This window comes from Adiantum capillus-veneris, chromosome 5 (genome assembly GCF_014529385.1).
Source record: "Adiantum capillus-veneris isolate H3 chromosome 5, ASM1452938v2, whole genome shotgun sequence".
Taxonomy (NCBI): Eukaryota; Viridiplantae; Streptophyta; class Polypodiopsida; order Polypodiales; family Pteridaceae; genus Adiantum; species Adiantum capillus-veneris.
The window spans coordinates 143,642,965-143,668,961 of record NC_140935.1 but is presented as its reverse complement, the minus strand read 5'-3'; the positions used below and the strand labels follow the sequence as shown (position 1 = coordinate 143,668,961).

The window sequence follows — 25,997 nt, the reverse complement described above, 5'->3', positions numbered from 1 at the left end:
GGTTGCTCGAGAAGCTGCAAATCAAAGCGATTATCCGACGCCATTCGTGTCGCCTCCGCTTCGACGGACACGGGCAATATACTTCACAAAAGAAACAAAAATGATTATATACTAGCAAATGAGTGCAATGATATCGTTCACAACCATTTATGCAAACATTAAACTCAAGACATAGTTAGAGATGATTAAACACACAATGGCATCAGAAAACCATAACACAAATAGAGTATCCAAAAAGTGTATAAAAAGTCCAGCTATGGGATGGGAGCCTCACTAGTCATCAAAAGGATTTCCACCCATAGGCCTATCACCCTCATCCTCCAAGTCAGCAGGAGCTGAAGCCTCCTCTCTACTCCTCTTTTTGCTATGGAACATAGAATGCAAAAAAGCTGTTATAATGTTATCATCAGAATCCAGTGAACCACACACTCGTCCCGAAGCCGCACATGCCACCAATATAGGTGCAGTACCACATCCAAACTCCAAGCAGATGCCTCTACTCCTGCATAGCATCTCCACAAAAGCACTTAAAAAAGTAGCGCTCCTCTGTAATGATCCACGGCAAGGAACCCCATCAATCGAAACGCATATCGAGGTGCCTGGAATATAATGTTGCATGATGGAATCTGTTGGCCTCATGCCAAGTGCTCGAAAACAAGACATGCTCTCTGCTGTGTAAATAGGTGGTGTGGGTCCCCGTCGATGCACCATGTACAACATCGAAGTCTCGAACTACACACACACACACACACACACAAAAATGATATCATGTATAAAAGATTCAAAACTACAAATAATTTTTTTTTCTCCTTCACCCAATAGAAAATAGTGGTCACCTCAACTCTGTCTCCTCCTGTCTCCATAAATCCGTAAGGAGTGTGATGAAGCACCACAATCCGCCGATAAATCTGCATGTCGGAGGCAATAGTGAACCTCTCTACCCATCTAAGTGAATCACCTAAAATACAAATCACCTCATGAGTAATAATTAACCTTTAGATGTGAACCTGAAACACGTACTTTAAAGTGGTGAAAGACTACAAACCTGCAAAAGAGGCCATGATTAACAACCATCCCGAGTCCGATAAAGTGTTCCATGTGAGATGAATTCCCGCACGAACATGATCCTCTGTGATCCTATCCCACATAGGACTGACATCGTAGCCACTAATCAAACCTCCATAAGGAAGGTCTAGAAAAATAAAATTTGCAGCCCAAGCAACTGACTTGCCACTCAGCCTATAAACAAGATCACGTGGGCGGGCTTTGAGCATATGCTCATGAATCATAGCCCAAGATGGAGATCGAACTCCCAATGAAAAATCTCCAGATATGGCAATGTAATCCCCAGGGACAGCGATACATCGATCGAAATCATGACTAGTTTGACCATGCATCGAGATATCATTTGCATAATCAAATGAAAGGACACGACGTAATCGCGAAGACCCACTAATATCTGAGAAAATAACAATCCAAAATTAAAACAAGAAATTTAGTAATTGATTACAAAGTATAATGTGGATACCAAGTACAAATAGCACTACCATGTGAGGATGGCATAATCTCCTCCATCATACCATCTTGAGTAGTATCTACTACAGCTTCCTTTCCTTTTCGAGAAACACCTTTTTAATAGAATTACGTTCAGATTTTTGAGAGATACTCATAGTGGCATGTTTGCATATGTGTGCATGTGTGTGTGTGTGTGTGTGTGTGTGTGTGTGTGTGTGTGTGTGAGAGAGAGAGAGAGAGAGAGAGCACATATGTGGTGTGTGTGTGTGGAATATATGTGTATGTGAGAGTCTAAGAGAGAAAGATATATATATATATATATATATATATATATATATATATATATATAGAGAGAGAGAGAGAGAGAGAGAGAGAGAGAGAGAGATAATCTAAAATTAGTCTAAAGTGGTTTCACTTTTAAGTGAATTGTGCTTTTAATACATTCTTTTCTAAGAAATGCCTTTAAAATCTAAAACATTGACTGGACAGGCAAAAAATTTCAAGATCATACATTTCATGACAAAACTTAGAATAAGGTTTTGTGTTTCTACCTGAAGATGAATCTCTAGGTCGTGTAGCTGGTCCAAGCGGAACTCCTGCACCTGCAGCTCCCAATACAGGTGGCACAGTACTAACTCCGATGGCATCAAAAGCTGCATCTCTACGCATGGCATCTCTGAGGTCTTTCTCACGAGCTAGCATATGGTCTTTCTCCATGTCTATCCACCATGGACAAGCTTCAATCTCCCATGATGTAAGCTTATGCAATTTCTCTGAATACATGCATGAACCAGCTAAGTCCAACTGTGTCCACTTTCTAGCAAGTAGTGGAATCGAAGAAAGACTCTTTCGAGACACCAAAAAGGCCAAGAATCTTGAAAACCAACATAATGCAATTAAAAACATTGCATATATTTCAATAAAATTCATTACCTTGCAACACGATAAAAAAAGTACCTGTATGCCAATCTTTGTGCAGCCATACACAAAGTGTCTATTTTTTTGAGGGCTTGTTTGTCAGCATCTTTTGTTCTCGTTTCCAAGGACACCTCCAAAGGAAATAGATGTGCCCTAGCTTCGAGTTTTATCTCCTCAAAGTAGAACAGTAGGGTACAGTCAAGTGATAATACTACATCTCCACATGTACCCAACATATCTGTCACCAACTGTGATGCTCTATCATAGACCCTAGCCAAGAAGCCCTCTCTACGAAGCCAGCTTCACCCAAAAAAAAACATATTGAAGAACCATTCATTACTCAATTCGAAGACTAAGGAGTTTGTAATAAGAGAAGACTTACGTTCTATAGACATGGTCTCCTTTCTTGATGCCATACGCAGCTCGAGTGAGATTGTCTGCCTCTAGAAGAGATAGCCACAACAACTTGTTTTGTATTGGAGCATCCACAACTGCAATTAAGTTGATCTTCTCCAATGTTGCCCAACTTCCAGGGCCCCATTTCAATGATAACACTTTGGCAAGCCAATCCGTCCCCAATTGTGGGTCCACAATGTTAAGAAGCTTATAAAATCAAACAACAGTGACCATAAAAATATGCCATTTAAATCATATCATGCACAACATCAAAATTGCAAACATACAAGAATACCTTTCCAATCTTATCAGTATACTTTGTAGTAAGATCGTGATATTTTTTCTCCTGCTCTTTCTTTAAATCCTCCTCAGACAAACTCTCGCGAGAGAGTTGATCCACCCTTGCATTATATTCCTTGGTCATTTGCACCTATCGTACAACACAAAGTAAATACAGTCATTGCTGAATTAAATGACTAACTAACACAGAAGAAAGAGAAAGCATTTTACTTACATCGTACACAAGCCGTGCAAGATATTTGCGTGTGAGTGGATACCATGGTTCCTCCCCCTTGGAATAGTATTTTCTGACATCTGCAATCAATTTTTGATCTTTCTCCGGAAGAGCTTTTAAGTAAACATTAGGATCGGCAGCACAAATATGAGTCAAATTCACAATCTCATCTCGAAGATGTGTAGTAACAAGAGAGTGGGAATTCATGCTAATAACACCAAAAAAAAAAGATTAGAATAAATTATAATGCATTAAAAGCTTAGAGATTAGATTTCCAAGTAATCTCCAAATTATCAAAGAGCTCTCACAAGTTCATTCTCTGAAGACTGCTGAGCAAGGCAATCTCAGGCACTTTGGTTGGATCTATAATCATACAAAGAACTCTGGAGTGCTTATCCTTTGAAGTAGAGAATTTTTCTTTAATGGCTTGAGTCCAAGCCACTGTTCTATGGTTCCCCTCCCAAACAAAGAACATGTGGCCCACAAGATCTGATAGCTTTGGGTTGCTTTGTAACTCCATCTCAAACTCATCATTCACCTCATCTACATAATATTAAATGTTGGTTAACATAATAAAAATACAAGCAAAAATAGCTTGCAAAGTAAAACAAAAAATTTAATTTCACTTGTGATAAATTTTTTCTCTTTTTGACATGTCCACAAGGAAACAATGAAGGACCCCTTTTCTTGCATGTAGCCTTCTTTTGCAAACGCTGACTTCAATCCACTTAAATCGTCTCTCAAGCCTCGAACTCTGGCATATGGATAGAGACGACAAAGTGGAATAGGCAGACACTCAAAGCAGCTGAAGAGTCTAGTGGAAGCCAAAATATCGGCACCTTTATGTGTAAATGCATTGGATTCATCTTTCGGTTCACTGGCTGCAGAAACCTCATCTCTTATCTCCCAAGGCACAATTTGCAAATTACTTTCTTTAGCTGCCAAAACGGGATCCACCTCATGTAAAGAACCTGGTCTTGTCTCAGGAGATAAAACATCATCCTCAAGCAACTCATGGCCCTCCCCCAACTCTGTGCCTGACACAGAACTGATTTGGTCTGTAGAATCATATGTTCCAATAGGCGTGGTATCAAGGACTCTCCTACGAGAACGTCCTCTAGACCTTGGACTGCCAAAATATCAAAAGCAAACAAAGAAAGTTAAAGAAAAACCACTATCAAACACCTTTATTGACTTAATGATATCAAATATTGGCCAAGGTCTCTTTTGCACGCACGAAAAAATTTCAAATAAAACTTGAAAGTTGTTAAGACCCCTCACATGAGAATTTTCAACCTTAAACGCTAACTCAAGGGATCTTTTCAAACTGCGTAGTCCGAGCAAAGTGTCTTTTCAAACTGCGTAGTCTGAGCTATTAAATTTAAAAACTTATAAATCGAGCAAGGGGCTACTTAAATTAAATAAAACATTGCAATAAAACATTTAAATTCACGGTAGCATCCGAAGCAATGGCCGATCTCAAGAAAACAAGACATCTTGAAACTGGCCGACAGCTTGGCGGACTCAAAACTGTCTCGGTATACGCAAATGTCACAAGTTCAAAACTGAATTTCAACGAGGATGAAGGGATCTGCGCCGGCAGAGATCCCTTGAGCAAATTTAATGAGTGCACCCATGGGGAAGTTTATTGAGACTGTTTTGATCAAAGCCCAAGCTTGTGAGAATTGTCTCCTTGAAGTAATAAAAGAACATGCAGAAGTTGAATGGCCGAAGGGATCTGCGTCGGTGCAGATCCCTTGAGCTAGCACAGAAGCTGAAATTTCTCACAAGCCGAAGGATCCCTTGAGCAACGTGCCGAAATCCCTTAAGCAACATTTGCTTTGCAATCCCTTGAACAATGGTGCAGATCACTTGAGAACAGAAGCTGAAAGTTCAAAAAAGGACTTGCCGAAATCTCTAAAGCAAGAGACCCAAGAGATCTGCGCCGGCGCAAATCCCTTGAGCATGCCATCAACAGGGAGCGAAATCACTAAAATGGGCAACAGGCCTGCAATCGGAAAGCCTTGCGCTTTGCACTCTGCCAAAATGAGGTGCTGATATCCATGCAATTCCTGGCTAGCTCTGTCTTGAATTCGTTACTCCCAGAGCATGCAAGAGTGAACACAGCAACCAGGTCCGCAGATCCCTTACCACAGAAAATACAACCGACACACATCCAGAATTCAAGACATAACAACGTTCAGTAGGAGCTCTGAAGAAAGAGACCGAAGGGATCTGCGCCGGCGCAGATCCCTTGAGCATGTCATCAACAGGTGCAGAAAACTCTGAAGCAAGCGTGCCAAGCTCGGTACAGAGAGGAAGGCAACCGCAACATGGGAAGGAGCTGAGAATACCTTTCATGATTTCGACCTCGACGCGAAGGAGCTGGAGGGCGACGTGAGGATGACCTCGGCGTGGAGCGGGTTCTTGGCATTGAGTTGTCGGCCATCTTCCTGCGCCCTCACAAAGATGCTCTCTCACTCTCCACTCTCAATCTCACTCTCACTCTCACTCGAATGCTCTGTGCTTCTGTTGTCTCACAAAGATGCTCCCTCACTATCTCACTCTCACCCACACTCGAATACTCTGTTCTTCTGATGTCTCTCTCTCTCTCTTTCTAAAAGATAATATCTTCTTCCTCTCTCTAACTCACTGCAACATTCTACTCCCTCTAATTATACGATATTCTTCAAAATTTTATTTTAAAAGAATTTACTGTTCGCAATGTTTTTTTTTTCAAACAGTAACTGATTTCAAAAAGTCTTGCCAAAAGGAAATGAGTAAATAGATTGCTTTAATGTGCCGCATTGATGGGCCGCTGTGAAACTGTCTCTCAGTTTTAATGGTCCTCAAAACTTGTGTATATTGAGATCTCGCACCAGCAAAAGATATTCTTGACTAAAAATATTAACAACATTATGGTATATTGTACTCTGCATATAAGTTCTCTTTTACGACTGAAGCCGGAGTATCTTTACAATGTCTAGACATATTACTGTTTATGGTCCTTCCAAATCACAGAAGCTTGTCATCATGTCGGATAAAAGGCATATGGAGATTTCTACCGCTAACATCAGAAGTCACTTTGCACTAGGGACTACAATGTTTACCCTACATCCTTTGACCCTGTCTGGTGGGCAAGTGAAGTTAGAGGAGATTCAAATAGGAACAGGAGAAGATGGGTACTTGCTTGATCATGAATACTGTCAATTTTACAAAGTTCGCATTGCCAATCTTGGTGAAGGGACCTCTGAAACTCCTATCCGCTTAGATTCAGATCCGGATGAGCCCTTAAAACCCATCATGAGTGTCATTGAAATGATTCGAGCATTGCCTAAAAACAGACGCTTGTTTCATTCACTTAGTCAGATTAAAGAGATTGTTAAGGTGAAGGAGCTTCCAACATATTATGATGGATATGTTGCTTATGAGCTTTCTGCTACTGGTGACTCATCTGGAATGGCAGGGATGGAACAGCGACATGATAGCCACTTGTGGACAGAATACGTAACCTGTAGTTCAGATTCTTTTATGGGTGCTATGAGATTTAGCAGATGTTCTGGACATCTCAGATGTGTAAATTTGGACTGTCCATATTACACTGGGTTCAAGCTTTGTAATGAAGTTCAATGGAAAGGTCGATTAGCAAAATCTCCACCATATGGACTAGTATCTCAAGAATATGGAACTTTGAGTTGTATGCATTGCTCTCAAGCTCCTGAATGTGTCGCCATTTGTCCTGTCGTGATCTACTACTGCTTGCCAAGAGATAAAGTGTATGCCACACGATGTGTTCTTCATTTAGGGGAACACAAACATCCTTGTAGAGAAGGAAAATGTAGAGCATCAGAAGTTGAAATAGATGCTTTAATGAAGAAACGTGCTACTCTAGAACCATTCATAACTGCAAAACAGTTGGAGCACATGACAACACAAGATATTATTATGGATAAATTAGTTGCTGAAAATGAGCCTTTTTCAGATGCCATAGGTGATGATGAATTTGCCACCTTTTTGGATACAATCACCCCATTGTCCAATAAGCGAAGATTTGAGAGAACTTTGGAGACTGCAAACAAAGCAAAGAACATTTCTGCTAAAGGCTTGGAAGCTGTTCTTGAGCTCAAGAGTAAAAGCAGATACCCTTACATACAAAGTGTACTATTTCCAGGACAGCTTGGAAAAGATCAGCAGCCCCATGTTTTTAAGATGTCTGTGAAAGGTCCTGGTAGTGGGGTTGACTTGGTAAATAGAATGAGGCCAGGTGGCAACCTTGAAAAAATGTGGATCCATTTTGATCACATCCATCGTGTAAATGGGTGGCCAACAATGTCTGCACATGTATTTGACCCGTTTGTACGAGAACTGATGACCATTGCAATTTGTGAATTTACAGTTGAGAATAAGTTTGCTCAAATTGAATTTTGGAAAATGCTTAACAAGGTTGTGGAAGATGTGGGTTTTGAAAAGCCAGAGTTTAGAGGCTTTATGGCTGATGAAGCAAATGCTAACTGGATTGCAGTTCGCACAGTTTATTTTGGAGGTGCGAAGAAAGTCACACCGGGCAAAGAAAGATCTTGTGCTTTTCACTGGGAGCAGTCCATGATACGACACACAACCAAGTGTATTCTTCCTTCGTCTCAAGAGGAGCACAAAATCTTATGCCGGAAGTGGAGATGTGCCCCTACAGAGAATCAGGCTGATATTTGCAAAGGGGAACTACGGCGCTTTTGGACCGTTGGTCATGCTATTCAAGATGAGACTCCATGCTTGGAAACATGGTTGGCTTGGTGGGATGTAAGAGTGTCGCACTGGGGGGGCAGATTTGTGTCCCAGGACGAATCCGGTATTTTTGTGCCTAATACAAATCTATCAGAGACAAAGCATGCAAGCATGCGAGCATCTGTCGGCTATAAGGAAAATCTCAACTTGTATGAGGCTGCTGGTGCAGACATGTCTATGGCAGTGCTACAAAGTGTAAAATATAATGCATATCTTAAAGGTGTTCGTACATTTGTGGGACCTGGCTTAGAAAACTTGAAAGAGCGCTTTATGCATTGTGCTTCCGGTGCATCAACTGCAAAAAAACTAGCTGATTATGCTAATGTTTCTATGGAGGAAATGGGTTTTAATAGTCCTGAAATGAATAGAATTCCAACAAGAGAGAAGAGCATTAGAAAAAAAAGACCTATCTTTGTTGATGCAGAAGTGCAACTTGATGAGGATAGCCATACGCCTGAATTTGTCACAAAAACTGTTGACATTGGAGGTTCTCAACAGCGAAGAGACGAAGCTCGTGATGTAACCAGCTCTTGGCCTCAGATGAGAATTGCCAAGAGTATGTGGGCAATCCGACGAACAGATCCGGGGTCCAAGGTGACATGTTTTGGAGTTTTTGGAGAACAGAGAAATCGATGCGGTCGGTTCATTAAGGAGGATTCTTTTGATGTTAAGAATGGGGCACCAGCCCCTTGCTTTTGGGGACGTCGACGATACCCCGGTTCCAACTCAAATCCAGGTGGAGTTAGAGAAGGATTTATTTGGTTTTGCAACACCAGTAACATGCATACATGGAATGTTCATGAGATGGTTGTGGGACCTCCTGGACCAGCGCCCGGAGTCTGGCCCGTGGCAGAGGGAACAACATTGACTTTGCAAGAAGTAGAGCATCTACAAGATAGTGGATTCGTTCTTTGTGACACATCAGAGGGCTTAAGAAATGACAAGAGCGCTCGTGCTCCAAGCAGAGTGCCTAGTGCTTTTCGGCCAAAATATAGAGAGGGCAAGGTTGTTAAGTGGAGATCTAAGTTGACCAAAGAGTTCAAATGCAGGATTGACTTGGGAAGGACCATGTCAGCAGAACTAGTTAAAGAAGTAATAATTGTATGTAATGAGTCACATGTATTCTACATTAATACGGAGGGATCATTGGCAAAAGGGGTAACTTACTCTATCACGCTATCTGATTTTCCACGGTGCACATGTGAGGATTTTCAGAAGCGAGAGAGTAAGAAGCTTGGATATATACCATGCAAGCATATATATTATGTGTTTCTTCAGGTGCTTGGGCTAGATGAAACAACCCATGAGTTTATCCACCAGGCAGCTATGACCAAAGTGGAACTTTTTCAGGCTTTAGGAGGCGCGTGCGTTAATATCCAGCGCTAGATAATGACACATATCCTACAATTTTGATGCTAATCAATGCAATGCATACCTTTTGATAAACATGCCATGGGTTTATCCATTAGGCAGCTTTGACCAAAGTGGGACTCTTTCAACCTTTGAGGGCCGGGCCCGCGAGTAAATATCCAATGCTAGAGAATCATAAGGGTTCTGCAATTTTGATGTTCATCTTTGTAAGCTATTTTGCAATAGTTTATAAAGTTGTTTACTTTTGTCGAGATATCTCAAGGTAATACTATGTCCCTCACTCATCCTTTTCTTGATTTTGAAGTGAACTTTTTGTAACATTTTATATCTAAGGTCACGCTAATTATCGTTGATTTTGAGTGGTTTCTTAAATCTTGATGGTTTAAGGTGATCAGATATGTGGATGCACTCAGCATTGCCTGAGACAACTCAATTAATATCATAATAGCAAAATGTAGTGTAAATAACTTTTAAACATTTTTTGTCTGAGGTCGCTCGAAAAAGTGTTCGCTCGGAAAAGTTTGCTCGGATTTTGGGATTCCTCCTATGATCCAAGCATCTGAGAAGTCCATCCTACGTAGAGTGCCCTCTAGAAAGTCCCAATCAACTTTGTCGTATGCCTTCTCAAAATTGAGAGGAAGAATCACTAGGTCCTCACCACGGAGCCGTGTTAGGGCAGAAGCCTCCCAAAAAGTAAAGATGTTGTCAAGGATACTACGTTCCTTGACAAAACCTGTCTGAGTCCCATGTATAAGGCTCTCTAGAAGTGGTTGAATCCTCAAACTCGGAGCCTTGGCAAGAATTTTGTAGGCTGAGTTGAGGATGGTGATGGGGCACCACTATCGAATCTTATCCAAGGAGCCACCCTCCTTGGGAATGAGGTAGATCAAGCCCTCACTCATGCTGTCAGGCATCACTTCTGTGTGCAAAATGTATTGAAAAGCACTACAGAGATATGGGCCAAGAAAAACCTGGGAGTCAGCCCATCCTCACCGGGACACCTATCATGGGGGAGGGCCCTAAGAGCCATGTGCAGCTCCTCAAGCTAAAGTGGCAACTCAAGCCTCTGACGCATCTCCTCAGTCACAAGACAAGGCACCTGTGCCCAAAACTGCTCCCTGTATGCATCCTGACACTCTGACTGGGTCTCTGCAGACAGTATCTCACGGTAAAAATCAGTAGCAACTGCATGCATATCCTCGGGCTCAGAAGCAACTGACCCATGGGGCCTCCTCAACTAACTGACCTTGGCATACAACTGCCGAGGTCCCACTGCCTCAAATAAAGCACCAGTCACACTGTCTCGCCCACCTGTGTCCACTGAGATGCCTGTCGTTGGAAAGAAAACTCATGTCGCCTCTCCTCTGTGCTAATAAGCTCATGTTGAGCCTGCTATAGCTGCTCCTCCAACCAAGGGCTGTCTGGATGCTTCTCTTGCATCCTCTGTAGCAAAGCAATGCCCTGTCTGAGACGTTGCTCCTCCTCTCTCGCTACAGCCCGGCGAGCCAAAGACTCCTAGAGAAAGAAACAGCTAACCTGAGCTAGTCCTGAGGCCACTCTATCAGCAGGAGAATCCTGTCTGTCCAAGCTCTCTGTCCAGAGAGCCTCTACTCACTCTCTAAGTGCAGAGTCCAACAAGACCCTCTCTGGGATACGAAGCATCGTGCTCCCTCTCCTTTGCCTATCTGTCACTATGAGGATCATTGGTGCATGGTCCAAGAAAGAGGTCCCTGCCAGAATGCCAACTGTCCCTCCCAAGTCACTGAAATGGTCACTAGTGTAGAAGTGATCTATCCGCGATAGATTCACTCCTACCACTCTGCGGTCCGAACGAGAGAAGGCAAGGCTGTCTAGGGGCCTCACAAAACTAGAGTGCTGTCAAACATCCGAGACCCTCAGAGTCATATAAAACCTCTCCCAAGCTGCCAGCTCAACTCCATGCACAGTAGCATGGCCACCACCAATCCTGTCAGAAGGGTCCTCCAACATGTTGAAGTCCCCTCCTATGCACCAGTGTTCTACCTGCGGCGGCAGAGACTCAACTATCTGTGACCAAAAATCTGCTCGAGCACTCGCCACATTGGGCACATAGATGTTCAAGAAGCCCACTAGGCAACCCTGAACCTGCATAGTAATCCACTGAGCCATGCCTAGCACAATAATCCCTCTACCTACAATGGCCTGCTGAAAAGAGTTCGCAATAGTCATACATACCCCACCCTGGATGCCTCCAGGTCCAAAAGAAGCTTAACGAAAAAGTATCATATCGTCCACGCAAGAGCTAACCACAACATCTAATGTGGCTCTCACACAGATGGTGCTCCTGAATCGTAAGGAGATCAATCTCTCCTCCCACAAGGCAGCGCTAAAGCTCCTGACGCAGTCGGCCCCGCTGACGCTAAAACTAGGGCCCACCTAGTCCCTGCACGTTCCATGAGGCAATCCTCATGGGGAGCAAGAGAGAACAGATGCTACCGCATCATCTAGACGGGCTATCTTCAAAGCTAGCTTGGATGGGGAGTAATCTTCATTTGAGCATCCTCTAGATAGGCATGACTGCAACGAGTGCCTGGCCCAAGCCCAAGCAGAGAGGGCCATACGTAAAGCAACCTCCTCTATCCAATAGTCCTCATGAATGTGTACATAGCATGGCAAGCAGTGTGTATCGAAAAAGAAGTAAACCACAATGTGTCTACATCCTGCTGTATCTGGAGGTGTCACCGCAAACTTGGCCAATGGCCACAAAGTCTGAAGCATTTCTGTAACTCCTAGTTCTCCCATGTGGTGAGAGAACTCTAGGACCTATGTGTGCAACCATCCCAACACTGAGTCGAGAGTCCACTCAGTCTGGTCCCTCCGGCAAAGGGGAAAGGAGAAACCAATTTGCTGAGTCCAAGGACTCTATCCCCCTAGCTGCAAGGAATAGAACATGGACCCTGAAGCAGGCTGCGTCATGGTCTGCTAAGGGGTCATTGAGAGAATGAGTAAATTCGTAGTCGAAGAAGTCCCATCGGTACCGGATGTGGATGCTCGTTGGACCACGAGGGATAGCTGCAAGGGGGGGCGTTTGTACCTGTAGAGGGGGTCGCAAGAAAGGCTATCCCTCTCTCGCCAAGCGACTCGTGGAAAAGGCACTGCCAAGAGATCTCCTAATAGCCGGAGAAGGCCCTGCCCCCTAGGTGGACTGTGGAATTGAAGCGGGAGGGGGGGGAGTAGGAGCAGGGGGGAGCGGTGGAGAAGATGGGCGGGGGGGAGCGGCAGAGGTAGAGGGACGGGGGGAAGAGGTGGTGGGAGCAGGAGGCGGGTGGGAGGATAATGAGGAGGGGGTAACTCTGGGGGGGGAGGTGCTGTCGAGGGTGAAGCTGGGGTGGGGGCGAGAGTAGGTACCTCATCCTGCTCAAGAGGACCAAATCGGTTCCCCGTGGGAACCCACTGCTGCTCAGTAGGCACCTCAAGACCACTCTGAGTGCCAGGCTATCTTTGTGGCCTCTGTCGTCGTCGACCACGGACCTACTGCCATCCCTCCTCCGCTGGAGCCCCAGGCTCAGAGGGTGGCTCTACATGTGTGCGTTGTGTGTATGGCTATTGGCTAGTCCTTGCAGGCTGGGGCTGAGGCTATGGTGTAGGTTGAGGCCTCCTCCGTGGGCAGGCCTTCGCAAGATGGCCAATCTGTCGACAAATGAAGCACTGGTTCAGGAGGCCCGAATACTCCACACTCTGTCTAAACCAACCCCCACTCAGCCGAGGCAGAAGAATGACCTCAGTGTCTCTGACCAAAACGCGAACTGAGGGAATGCCAGCTGCCTTGGGAGCTAATGAGGCTGCCGTGCGAGGTGTCTCCAGGACAGCCCCAATGGCCGAGCCTATCTTGGACAAAAGTGGTAAGTACTCCCTCCACAAACCCGAAAAGCAGACGGAGATGGAGATGTCTACCTCCTCTACTAGAACATCTAAAGTAGGATTGAAACCATGCCTCCACTGTCGAAAGTGGGCTCGTGCTACTCGGATGGTCAATGGACTCATGGCAATGACCTTGGATGCCATCTCAGAGGTCTTGAACTCGATCTGATAGTAACCTCGTCCGAGTATCTGTACATCCAAGATCTTGCCTACCTCTGTGAGAAGGTGTGGGCCAGGAGAAGGTCACGCAGCTCTCTTCTGCTAGGTCGGGTACCGAGAATCTTTCAGATGATAGAAGTGGTCTGCAAGCGCTCTACCTCTACGGCTAGGCTCGCTTGCTCTGTCGGTGAAAGAGCAAGTCAAATGGTGGTCTTAGCGGGGTCGGGCGAGGGGGCTTCTGACGAGTCCCTCTGTGGCGGAGCTGGAGCCTCCAACTGTGTCTACTGCTGTGGCGAAGAAGCGGACGGAGAAAGGACTTTGCAACCGAGCGCTCCAAGCACTGTCCAAAGAACAATGCCCTAGAGCCAATTGCAGATTGACATCGGGAAAGAGGAGGGCGGGGGGGGAAGTGGATAAGGCGGGCAAGGGGGCGGAAGCTCAAGAGGTAGCGAGCGGGGGGGTAGCGGCGCGAGAGGGCAGCGGGCAGTGGGGTGGAGGCGCGAGAGGGGGCAACGGGCGGGGGTGGGGCGGCACGAGAGGGAGCAGCGAGCGGGACTGAAGTGCAGCAAGGGGGGAGGGGGGGGGGGGCTAGGCTGCCACGCGCGAGGATAGGCGAGGGCGGGGGGCTGCGCTAGGGCAACCGGGGGGAGGCGGCAACGATGGCGCAGTAGGGGGAGGGGGTGAGAGCAGTAGCGAGCAACAATTCGCCCACTCTCTGTCTTTGGGAGATCAAAAATGAAATCCATCGCAATCCCCAATAATTTATCTCCCATGCTTAAAAATAAGGGAGGAGGGTATCATATTTATAAGGGGGAGAGGACTGACCCGGATTGATCACTTTTAACGATTGGTCACTGGTGTGCACTAGAACTCAAATGAATTGAGGGAAAGTCTTTTTTCAGGTCACACATCAAATTTTGCATCAAGGGCTGATTTTGAGCAAGTTAAGGGTTGATTTACACGAGCTTTGGATGGGTTAGAATTGGACGAGTAGCGAGAGTGCAGGCTGATTGGGCACATTGTTTGAAAGTCAAACTAAGACACATTGAGGATACATCTATCTATCAATAGAAGTGGTTCCTTAGTACGTTGCCAGTCACTATGCTACACACTCTTTCACTAGTTTTACTCAGTTAGATCATGTGAGACCTAAATTGTATATGTAAGATAGGGGTATGATAGTTTTCTTCATTGATTGTCGTATAAGCATAGAAAGGGGGGTCATATTCCCCAATATGAGTCATACATAGTGGTTTTATCAAAGTTGTATGCTTGTAGGTGGCATCCCATTTTTTATATAGAGTGAATCCCCTGGGGCACAACTATTATCGCTAGTGACATGGCCAACTACTCCTACACATGAGGCAATTCACATGATCTCCAAGTGAGCTTCCCTAGCCTTCTAAGAAATCATGGCTCTTGTGGTATCTCCTCCTAGCAAGAGAACCAATTTGGAGTAGGAGGGAGACATCTCTCATGTAGATAACATGGAAAATGTCCTCCTCTCCAATACCTACACCTTTGCTATGGTCCTTTGTGTCTAGGTGATCACATCTTTTATGAGTAGATGCTATGAGGAAAAAAATACAAGGATAATATCTCTACTACCCATCAATTATCTATGTGCTTCCCTACTTCTAAGAGGGGAAAAGGCTATGGCTTGAGGAAATGTTGGGTCTGATCTATAGCAAAAATGCTACAAGACTGACCATCTTCCAACCCATGGTACACCCTAGGGTTGCCCACTTGGGGCACCCTGCACCCAAGGGCCTGTGCACTCTATTCTCCCCTAGTGCCCTTGCTCTCTTATATACAACCCCAAGGGTGTGGGTTGAGCAACTATCCACCAGCCATGAACATAAAAAAAGGGGCAAAAGAAAAAAGAAAACACCAATGGTCCAGTAGGGCCATGTTGGAGACAATATAGCAAGGCTGGGAGAAATATTCCTAGTCTAATAATTCTAATAGCCATAAAAGCAATCCAAAACCTAAGTCTAAACATGGATAGAAACATCTTGACATGAGAAACCTACCTCACCCTAGTCAAACACAACCATAAAACAACCCTCGCACCTGTCCTAGGGAGAAACTAGGATAGACTGAAATTTTTTAGAGAGATGCCATAACTATAATAGGGGGGACACTTGTACATTGTGTGGTAGATGGCACTTAGTCTTTTTAAAGAACTTCAATTTGCAAAAGTTTACATGCTTTTCCATGGGTCCTCCTCATCCTTGTCACCCCTTGCCTCTCCCCCCCAATCTTGTTGTGTGGAAAAATCTCCTATCCCATATGGCATTGTCTTTCTCCTCACTAGCACTTGCTGTGTGAGTGGTATTTCTATGTGCTACCTTGGTGTCTCCACCTTTGACTCATTATTTGTTTGCATGGCTCATGATCTCTTTGATTATTCTATTGCTTGATTCCACAATGACGCTTCTTTATCAGTGTTGAGGAAAGATCCCTCTTTGTTATCTCTCGCTTTGTGGATAAGGGTTTTCTTTCTTCTCTTGGGATCCTCGTGCTTTGATTGAGATTAGCCCTCTCCTCAACTACCATGCCAAGAAAAAGAGTATGAGCACACTAAATGCCTATCGCCTATAAGTGTTTATGCACATTATGTCCATCCACACCAGATTCTTGAAACCTTGAAGAGTATTCTTGCTAGCAGGCAGATGCTCCTTTGTAGATTATTATGTGCACGCCATGGGGTGTGGTGGGAGATCACCTTTGAGAATGAGAGAATAAAAAAGTGAATATTAACTAGACATGATATTTATAAGGGCTTAATTATAAAAAGACGCTTTCACACGACAAGTTTATTTTATAAAATTTTACCCTTTTAAGGGGTGTTAGCAACCTAGCTAAGAAAGAGGCTCTAAAGACCATCCCATGATGGAATATTTCAATTTTTCTCAATCTGGAGAATTATAGACGCAAGCCCTTATATAGTATTACTTTTTGAAGAAAGTGCATATGTAATTATGAATTTTCTCTAGCGCTGCTATAAGATTCTAGATTGTAACAACTAATCGTTAGGCTGAGATAGAGTTGGCACATCTCTTTATTTTCGACCTAAAACCTTACGGCAAGGTATAAAAGCCAACTTTTGTATTATTTTTGTAAGTTCACTTTGGATAATGAAGCTACCTGAAATTATAGAGAACATCGTGTATTTTTTCTCTTTCTTTTGAAGCCCGTATCTCTCTCAAAATTTGTTTATTTGAAGTGGCATTACTTCCACTGCGTTCACATATGAAAGCTCTACCCGGCATTATAAGTTTCTTGCGATGAATCTATGTTTTTGTTGTGTCTAGACTCCTTCTAAATCTACTCATTACTTCACATTGTACACATCAAAATGGCATTTTGTGCATAGGAGTAGTGTTGGGTCATCATTGCTAAGCTGATAGGTGAATTCGGGATTAAAAATAGTCAGGTCAAATTTGCTAATCGTGATTTTGGCTAGAGCTCAAAAGGGGTATTTGAGGGCTTGTTCATGTGTCTTTAGATGTTGCCTATCCTATCTATATGTTTGATTGCGTTTGGACTTTTTTTTCTTGGTGAAATGGTGAGGTTTCCTTGTAGTGGCATGACTAGTTTTAGCTGCCTGACATGCGATTGAGTGTTGTTTTGAGTAAGTAGGGAATGAATGTATTTTCCAAGAGACTCACAATCTCTTGTAGCATCCATGCACTAGTCGGATCAGCTTCGTCCCATGTTTGACATTTATGTCCGTGGTTCTCACTATCTCTACAATAAGATAGTTTGACTTGGCAAGAAAAGGGCCCAACATTTTGGGGCCGTTGTTGGGGATGAGGTAATCTTAACTATAGAAAACCTCAGAGTTCTAGTAACATTGTACAATGACTTCCTCTACATTCACCTAGACTCAAAAATCATTGTTTAGAAATCACACGGTTGAGGTGTGTCTACTTCCACTGTATAGAGGTATCTTGGGAGTAGTCGTACTCTCCAAGGAACTTCTAGTCTTAGATTAGGGCCCGATTAGGGTGTCTTTGAGTGGTTGATAGATTAGACTGTGTCAGATTCTAAAGGTTGACACTTATTTCACTATTAAAAAAGATAAAACTTAGTGTTAGTGGACACTTTCCACTACCTATTGCCGACTTGACTAAGAGTAGGGTAAGTAGATATCTAGGTGGATTTCCAGCCTATCTCACCACATGAGGTGTCATTAGTAAGTTATCTTGGAAATTTTCATAGATTTTAGGACTGAATCTTCAAAAATAAGCTAGAAAAAAACCAAAAAGACCAGCATTTTGGATCACAAATGATCTTGGGAAAGGCATGGGAAAGCTTTTGTAAGCCAAAAACCAACTTTAGGAGAAGATATCTCATTGGTGCTTCATGTTGGTGAATTTTAGTTTGTTTGGCCAAAAGCTTTTGAAATGCTTTGTTTAAAATTTGAATGATGTCAAAAGATCAAAAAAATTCATCTAATGTCAAAAAGATATTAATCATGATTAATATCTTTGGCCCACGAAAGTGACTTCAACTCCACCAAGACCCTACCACGTAAAGACCAAACCTTTTTACAAGGAGTATAAGGACTTGGAGTTCAATTGAGTGTGAAGTTGCATATTGATAGCATCTTTACCTTGACGTTAGAAAATTAATAGGTGAGTGATTCAAACTGAATCCAAACTAGGCAAGACCTTGTGATAGGCTTTAAAACTCTTGTTTTCCAATTCTGTGTCACAAAAGGTAGAAAAAATTGTGATTCTAGTCAAAGAGGTATTAATCGTAATTAATCTCTCTTGGCTTGAAAGTGCAAAATTCTTACTCAATGAACATACCACATGCTAAAACACAGTGCAAGGTGACACTAATTTAAGTTTGAAACCATTTGGACCTATAAGTGTCATTTGGATATTGATTTCACTGAAGCCCAAAAGTAGACACAAAACTTGGCCTAAGAAACTGGAAGCTGAACCAAATTTCATGAAACTTAGCATATGAGTGGTTTAAGGGGTAAACATCCAGCACAAGTGCATGTTTTGGAAATTTCTCGATAAGGATTGGGTCTCTGATAGTATTTGATTGCCTATGCCAAATTTGAGATGATTTGCATTAATATTGACCAAGAATGATATCTATGTGGTGTTTGATTTTGGAAATCATTGAAAAATCTGTGCAAAAATTTCCAAACTTGCTAAAAATAGACAAAGAGCTTGTTCGACACACACTTAACCCAGGGGAACTAGCAAAAGTGAAAAATATTGGTTTTTGTACTAAGGATCTATTAATCATGATTAATACCTCTAGCTAGAAAGAGAAAGAAGTTTTCACATTTATTGGACACCAATGTCAATAGATTCATCATACAGCTAGCCTGAAAATTTTAAGGTCAATTGGACATTGTTTGCTACTTGAAATTGAGTATTCTAGAGTTGAAGGTTGCAGATTGATGTGGCTAACTATTTTGATAGGATTGAAACAAAATTTTGCATCAAAAGTTTCTTCATATCCATGTGATCCTCAGACTAACTTATACACTTTTTATTTCACATAGAGATTGGAAAGAACTTTGGACATTGCTAGATTGAATTGACCGCATCTAAAATAGGTTAGTATTGGTACAAAAATCCAAGTATTCATTTTCATTGAAAATCTCAAATCTTCATGTACCTAAAGTGTTAGCGGCTGGATACACTCAGCGGAGAATGATTGCCCGGCGGGATACTAATTTCCTTTGTAATCATTCCTTAATTGAGAAGAAACCGTCATTTCACCTTTGTAAATAGTGGGGCTTGCAGAAGCTTCCAAATTGTATCCCATTTTTTACATTTAGACTTAGTAAATGGTTAAATTGGAACACTAGGGTTTGAGATTGTAAGTGATTTATACCACTTTTGACCTTAATGCAAAAAACCTTTTGTCATTCTATATAAGTTTTGTCTGTGTGAGTTGAGCGTACTCTGTGTATGAGAGAGAGTGAGAGTTTATCTTGACGCTACACGTACACTGGCGGTCAGAATCAAGTGTGGAGAAGTGCAGCGTGTTGCCCCCGAAGAGAGCTACGCGCCAACACCTACATTGCAGGTGTACGACCCGGCTTTGCAAGATCGACCCACGAGCTATATCTGGTGATTCGGTGAGCATACGTTGTCCGTTTTTGCATTTCAGCATATCCACGCGTTCGCAATGGGTAGAGCTACACATTAGGGACTTTAGTTTTCAAAAATGACGACCTGCAAAAACCTGTCAGACATCCTACGTGATTCTGCACCGGGTGTTTAGGGTTGGGGTTTTGGGTCACGGACTTTAGGGAGAGCGACCTATTGGTGTTAATAGGATTTTCCTCAAGTTCCATAGCATTTTGAGAACGTTTGATGGGTATTTGGCTCTTGAAAGCGTTATAGTAAATTTCCTCTTGTGTACTCTTGAAGGCTGTAACTTAGACATTGGGTAGAGACCTCTGTAGGAAGTAGTCAATAGTCGGTCGAGTGTAGGTTGACACCCTATGCTTGCTTCCACGTGCTTGTGGGTCGAGCTTCGTCCTTAGCTGACAAATCTTGTTAGGTGAGTTCTCGCTGTGTTGACGTCCATCGCGGCGTATCCGTCAACATTGGCGTCGTTGCCGGGGATGAAAACCCTAGGTAGGTGACCGAGACTAGTCCTTGAGGATAGGGATTCTCTGGCTTGCCAGAGTCTTATTTTACATTTAGATAGGATCAGAGGGTGGGGGACTCTCTAGGTCTTAGGAGGAGTCTAGGAAGCGAGTGTCTGGTCTAGATCCTTCGACTTAGGTAGTATTAAGTAGATGAGTAGGAGTTGGAGTGGTAGAGGTGGTGAAATGATAGCTTGAGAGTCCGGGGAGGCCAAGAAGCAACCGCGACACCAAAATCACCATCTCATATGATGAGTAGGAGTAGAGTAAGTAGGACATCATGATTTATAATCTGGAGCACTTCATGCATGTTATATTTGTTGTTAGGCTCATCAAAGAGCTGTAAAAGACTGAAAAGAGTGTTTAGAAGCTGAATTGAAGTTCATAAGTTTCTGTGAGAATTTCTGAGAGAGCTGCAGAGCATAGGGAGTACTTCTGTCAAAAAAAAATTAAACTTTAAGACAGTAAACATCCTACGCGTAGCATGTCTCCAGGGGGGTTTTAGCAGGGAATTTGGGAAAACTGAGGTCACCTGTATGTTCAAAGGGTGGGTTTCACCCTAGTAACATATAGATTTGAGTGTTTTTCCCTTATTGGATTGCCCAAAAGCTAAAAGGTGGACTCAGAAAACGTAAAAGTTAAGAAAAGGTTTAAATTGAGAGAAATTTGCATATTTTTGCACTTGTAAGGCATATTGGCACTTTCTGAGAGCATATGGAAGGCAAAGTAGCACTTTAGTGTGAGAAAAGGAGCAGTAGATATCCTACGCATAGGATGTCTACAGGGTGTTCTGGTGAGAATTATGAAAATCTGAGTTGATAAGTGTGTTTAGAAGGTAGCAATTACCCTATATTCACTTGGAAGGGGGAACTTGACCTTATCTTGACAAGATAAGGCCAAAAGATGGAAATTGCCAAACATCTTACACAAATTGGACCCAAGGCATAATTTTTGAGACCAAAACCATAAGATATCTTCATGAGCATGATCTACATGATTTATTGAGTGCATGAGAAAGGTTTCATCTCAATTGGGTGAGAAAATTGGGTTTTAAGTAGACTTTAGCATTTTTGACTGAAAAAAGGCTAGAATAGCTAAATTTGGGGTCTTTTGAAATCCAAACTAAAATCTAAGCATAGCATTGGGTTGCTGACATCAAGGGAAAGTTGTGGCTCAAGTTTGGAGACAAACAGAGCACTTAGACATCCTACGCGTAGGATGTATTCACAATGATTTAGCACTCCAAATCCAACTGTGAGCATACCAGAGTGATCGGCACCTTAAGAGGAGTCTGTGGTTTGAATTTGGAACAATTTTGAGCAGTTAGACATGCTACGCGTAGTATGTCTAAGGCATGATATTGAAGTCAAAATCTGACTGTGGACATAGCAGTGTGTTGTATAGCCTTAGGCAAGCCTCCTAGTCAATTTTGGTCCAAATTGGAGTTGATTTGACTGGTGAAATATTAGATCAACATCAGGTTGTTGGAACAGATTTCTGATCAGTTGGCCAACTTATAGGTGTCCAAATAAAAAAAGTGAGAATAGCTGTGGACTCAGCACATCAAGGAGAATCTATAGTGCAAATTTCAGCCAAAACAGAGCAGGTAGACATGCTACGCGTAGGATGTCTACAGGCTCTTATTGAAGTCAAAATCTAACTGTGGACATAGAGTGATGTTCCAATTGACTTAAGAGTTCGAGAACTTCTTTCAGAAGTGAAATTGGACCTTGTTTGACCTTTTGACGGACCAAATATGGAATTAAGACTTTACCTCTAGACTGACAAACACTCGGTTAAAGTACAGTTCCAGATTAGCAGACCTAATCAAGAACATCCAAAGTGTATAGAGTATAGTAGTGGTTGAGGTTAACCCTCCAGTTATACCAATCATTACTAAGACCACCTCTAGTGGTTAAATGCTTTGATTCGATTTTCGAAATTAAATGCTTGTGTACATGTATATTCAGCGGCAAGGCAAGAAGTTGTGCGGAAACTGATCCCTTGCCAGGTGAGTAGTTGGATTTGTTATAAATTGCATTGCTAAGTTTGATGAATTTAAGATCAGGAAGACACATTCCTAGAGACCAAAAAGTTGCAGGTGATCAGGGTAGCTTAGTGTCCACTGAGGAGAGTGTAACTCAGGCAAGGCTAGATCCATTAACACCAATCATTGAGGAGGGTAGTGATACTGACACTTCATCACATAAGTCCTTCATGATGGGTAGTCAAAAGCCAGGATATTTCTCCGGTGAAGGACCAATGCTAGGAGGAAGTACCTCCCAAAACCCTTTGAACGATGCCAAGTTCACTATAATCTTCTTAGAAGGAACAAACTCTAGGGGGCCCTAGTTTATTCTGACTATCAGGGACGCAAGTGTATTTGTATAGAGGAAAGACCTTCTCAGAGACTGGAGATAATTCAAGTCTATGATGATGGAGATAGATTTCGAGACAAAAAGGGGAACCACTATCTGATAGTTAGTAACCCTGAGGAGTACAACAGATATGGAGATAATGTGGTAAAAGGAAAAATGGTCTCAGAGGCTCAACAGCCGCCTCCAAAAATTGATCGACCTGGAGCTCTTTTTATGTATGATAAAAAAACAACCACGGTCTCTACCTATAATGAGAATGTGGAAATTTACAAGCATGAGAGTGAGGGATGCAAAGAACCCTACCCAAATGAATTAAAGAACCCTACCCAAATGAATTAAGCAAAGACAAGGTTCTTTACTTATTCTTTTATGAAATTGCTATGGGGAAGGATATCATTTTTTTTGACAGGTACGGGCGAGAATACAAACAAATTCTCCCAGAGGAGGTAGAAAAGGCAACAGTTCCAAAAACATCAACAAATGCCCCCGAAGAAGTACCAAGGTCCACCTATACCCTTAGCAAGTCAACAAATCCATTTTCGGAAGAGTACGACACAACATCACATTCTAACCGACAAACACACATTCAACTACCAGAACCAACAAGCAACCCAACCATCATTGCAGGCATGGCTTCAACAAAGTGCGACATTAGAACAAGACCAAAATAAAGATGGTTATCCAACCACAAGAGGGCTAAGAGATTTACAAGAAGCACCACTCTATTCATAGTATCAAGGCGAGAGTAAGCCAAAAACTCAAGAGTCAACAGAGCCCGGAAGACAACCCATAGAACGAGTTAGAAGAGATGAACCACCTCTTACAAGAACCATCAGAAATTATTTCTTAGGGGCACCTTTGGGAGAGGAACCCTCCCACTACCGAAGGCCAGAGGAGGTATATCAAGTAGGACGAGGAGAACCAATGATAGGATTTGTAGACCATCGTAGAATTAGACCTTCATAGGTGCAAAAATGGATAAACAAGAAATACACGGGAAACAGAGATCCTAGGGATCATGTAGCAGCCTTTGTGCGTGTAATTAGAGCTGAAGAAGTGTTGGACTTCCTTACTCAATTTGCAGGGTTTGGGCTTACCCTAGAAGAGGATGCCGCTACTTGGTTTGACTCTGTGGAGCGTAGAGATTTCGAGTCTATGGAGGAGGCTTTTGATGAGTTTATTGAGGAATTCTCACAAAGGGGGATAGCTCATAATACAGTCTCACAAATCTATAAATTCAAATAGAAAGAAGGGGAATCTGTGCGAAAGGCAGCCCTACGACTAAAAAGATATGTGAAGTTTTTCCCTGTGGAAGAACTGCCAACTCAGTCCAGACTTATGCTTATATTTATTCAAGGACTAAGGAACGCAGATCTCCAGAAGGACTTACATATGAAGAGGAGCACGACGTTAAATGAGTTAACTAAGGAGGCTCTTTACCTTGTAGACAATTGTGCGGTCTACACGGAGGGTGAATTCAAGGATCTTGATGACGATTCATCCTCACAACAAAGTGGAAGCAAGTCCGCTAAGATAGAACCGAAAGGAGAAGTAGCTGTAAGCCAGGAGCAGCTTGTGGAGGAAGTGCTAAAAAAAATTAATATGTATGCCAAGCCTCAGGCTAAGCAACCGAAGTGGTGTGCTATTAAACAAAAATGGACAAACCATGTGACGAAAGAATGTTATTATAACAAGGGATATGTGAGAGAGCGACCTTATGCTCCCCAAGCGCAGGTACCATCTCCTCAACCTCCACCGATGCTTAGGTATCAAGTAGGCAACCTACCAGGACCTATAGGTGTTGAAAGACCACAACCAGTATTGGGGCAACAACCACCCCTACCAGGATTACGACTGGTCGCCATAAGATACACACCAACGGTAAACGAACCAGAAGAGAAGGCTTTGGTACCTATGCATGCATATTACAAAGATTCCTATGGATATGTAGCAAATCCTGTCTATTATCCACCGGAAGAACCCACAATGCCAGAACCTTGGAGCATGATTGGAAGTATAGGACCACCAACAGCTGCACAGGCAACAGGAGAAGGAAGATACAGCTTGGATGAACGAACACTGTTGTTCATAGCCAACGGAGGCATGGGTGGGTAGAGGCATGCGTACCAATAGAGAGGAGCTCAAGGAGCACCTCAACAGCCTAAGGGACCCTGCTACAAGTGTGGCGGAGATCATTGGCTAAGGGATTGTCCTCACGATGAAATCATTAGAGTCAACACGTATTGCACCGAGTGTGGAATTACTCACTTGATTCCTGATTGCCCTAAGAACCCGAGCAAAGGAGCAAAAAATACTTTGAACGTGCTGAAAGCAGTACCTTCCAGTGAAGGGTCAGAAAACGAGACAGTAATACCTATTCAGGCAGTGACACAAGCACAAGCTCAAAGAATGACAAACTAACCTATAATTGAAGAGCCAAAGACCGATGCCCCAAGTGCAGAAATGAAAAATCAGAGAAGCACTTGGAAAGCTAGAAAGGCGCGTATGAAAGCTAGGAGAGAACGAGAGCAAACGGATCTATCCGAGGAGTTAAAACACACAAAGGATAGATTGGAGCGGTTAGAGGATCTAACTAGTTTAATTTCACACGCTGCTACAACCAAAGGAGCCAAGGAAATAGTAGAACCCAAAAGTGTAGGATCGGGAGGATCAGTGCTGGTAGAAAAAGTAAATGAGCAGTTGGACGCACTTTTAAAAGCATACAAAGCCAGACTCAAAAACAACCAAACCCAAGAGCAAAGATGGATGACTTATCCATATGCAAAAATAGAAAAATAGAGGTTGAAAATGTGTCGAAAGATGATTGAAACTTCCCAATCCTTGATAGAAAATCCGCTTGGTAAACCTGCAAGTTGGCATGAGGTACCAGCTCCAACCCCTATCAAACCAACTCTAGAGAAACAAGTAGACACGAAGGAGAGACTCATGACTACCTCTGAGTCTAGGAGAGAACCTATCATAGTGCCAAATACAACAGATGAGACAATTGATGGTTTCCAGCCTAAAACATTGGTAGAAATGGGTAAGGATTGTAACAGTCTAGATGACCTGTGGAAGCAAATCCGGGAAGCAAATGAAGCTAACAGGGTGAACCACCAAATAAATAGCACTAGAAAGGAGGAAAGTGATATCTTACTTCCCATTGAAGAGTTCGAGACAAGATCACAAACGAACTTTGATATGCATTCACAAGGGGGAGACCAGGGTTCAATTAGTTCGGGGCACAGCCAACCAGACTTGCTAAAAACTCTACCCTCTTACCTAGGGGAGTATGAAGCTAAGTCTGAGGTGAGAGAAATCCCATCTCAAAGACTTTCTCCTAATAGAGTAATGGATTCACAAGGGTTGATTGAGTTATTGTCCACCCCTGTGGCATGCAGAATCACGTTAGTCGAACTCTTGAGATTAC

At 43.0% G+C, this 25,997-nt stretch overlaps 1 protein-coding gene across 1 annotated transcript in view; it reads right to left on the bottom strand.

Moving 5' to 3' along the window:
* Window positions 1–273: 273 nt before the first annotated feature.
* LOC147458217 (uncharacterized) overlaps window positions 274–25,997 on the bottom strand; it is a gene marked incomplete at its 5' end in the record, with an annotated part of 40,331 nt that continues 14,607 nt past the window's right edge. The window contains 11 exons of the mRNA XM_086513412.1: window positions 274–546; window positions 837–958; window positions 1,046–1,459; window positions 1,548–1,628; window positions 2,067–2,389; window positions 2,473–2,733; window positions 2,816–3,036; window positions 3,125–3,259; window positions 3,344–3,551; window positions 3,652–3,849; window positions 4,868–4,873. Of these exons, the coding sequence (XP_086369538.1) occupies window positions 274–546; window positions 837–958; window positions 1,046–1,459; window positions 1,548–1,628; window positions 2,067–2,389; window positions 2,473–2,733; window positions 2,816–3,036; window positions 3,125–3,259; window positions 3,344–3,551; window positions 3,652–3,849; window positions 4,868–4,873 (2,242 nt within the window). The remainder of the gene's footprint in view (window positions 547–836; window positions 959–1,045; window positions 1,460–1,547; window positions 1,629–2,066; window positions 2,390–2,472; window positions 2,734–2,815; window positions 3,037–3,124; window positions 3,260–3,343; window positions 3,552–3,651; window positions 3,850–4,867; window positions 4,874–25,997) is intronic.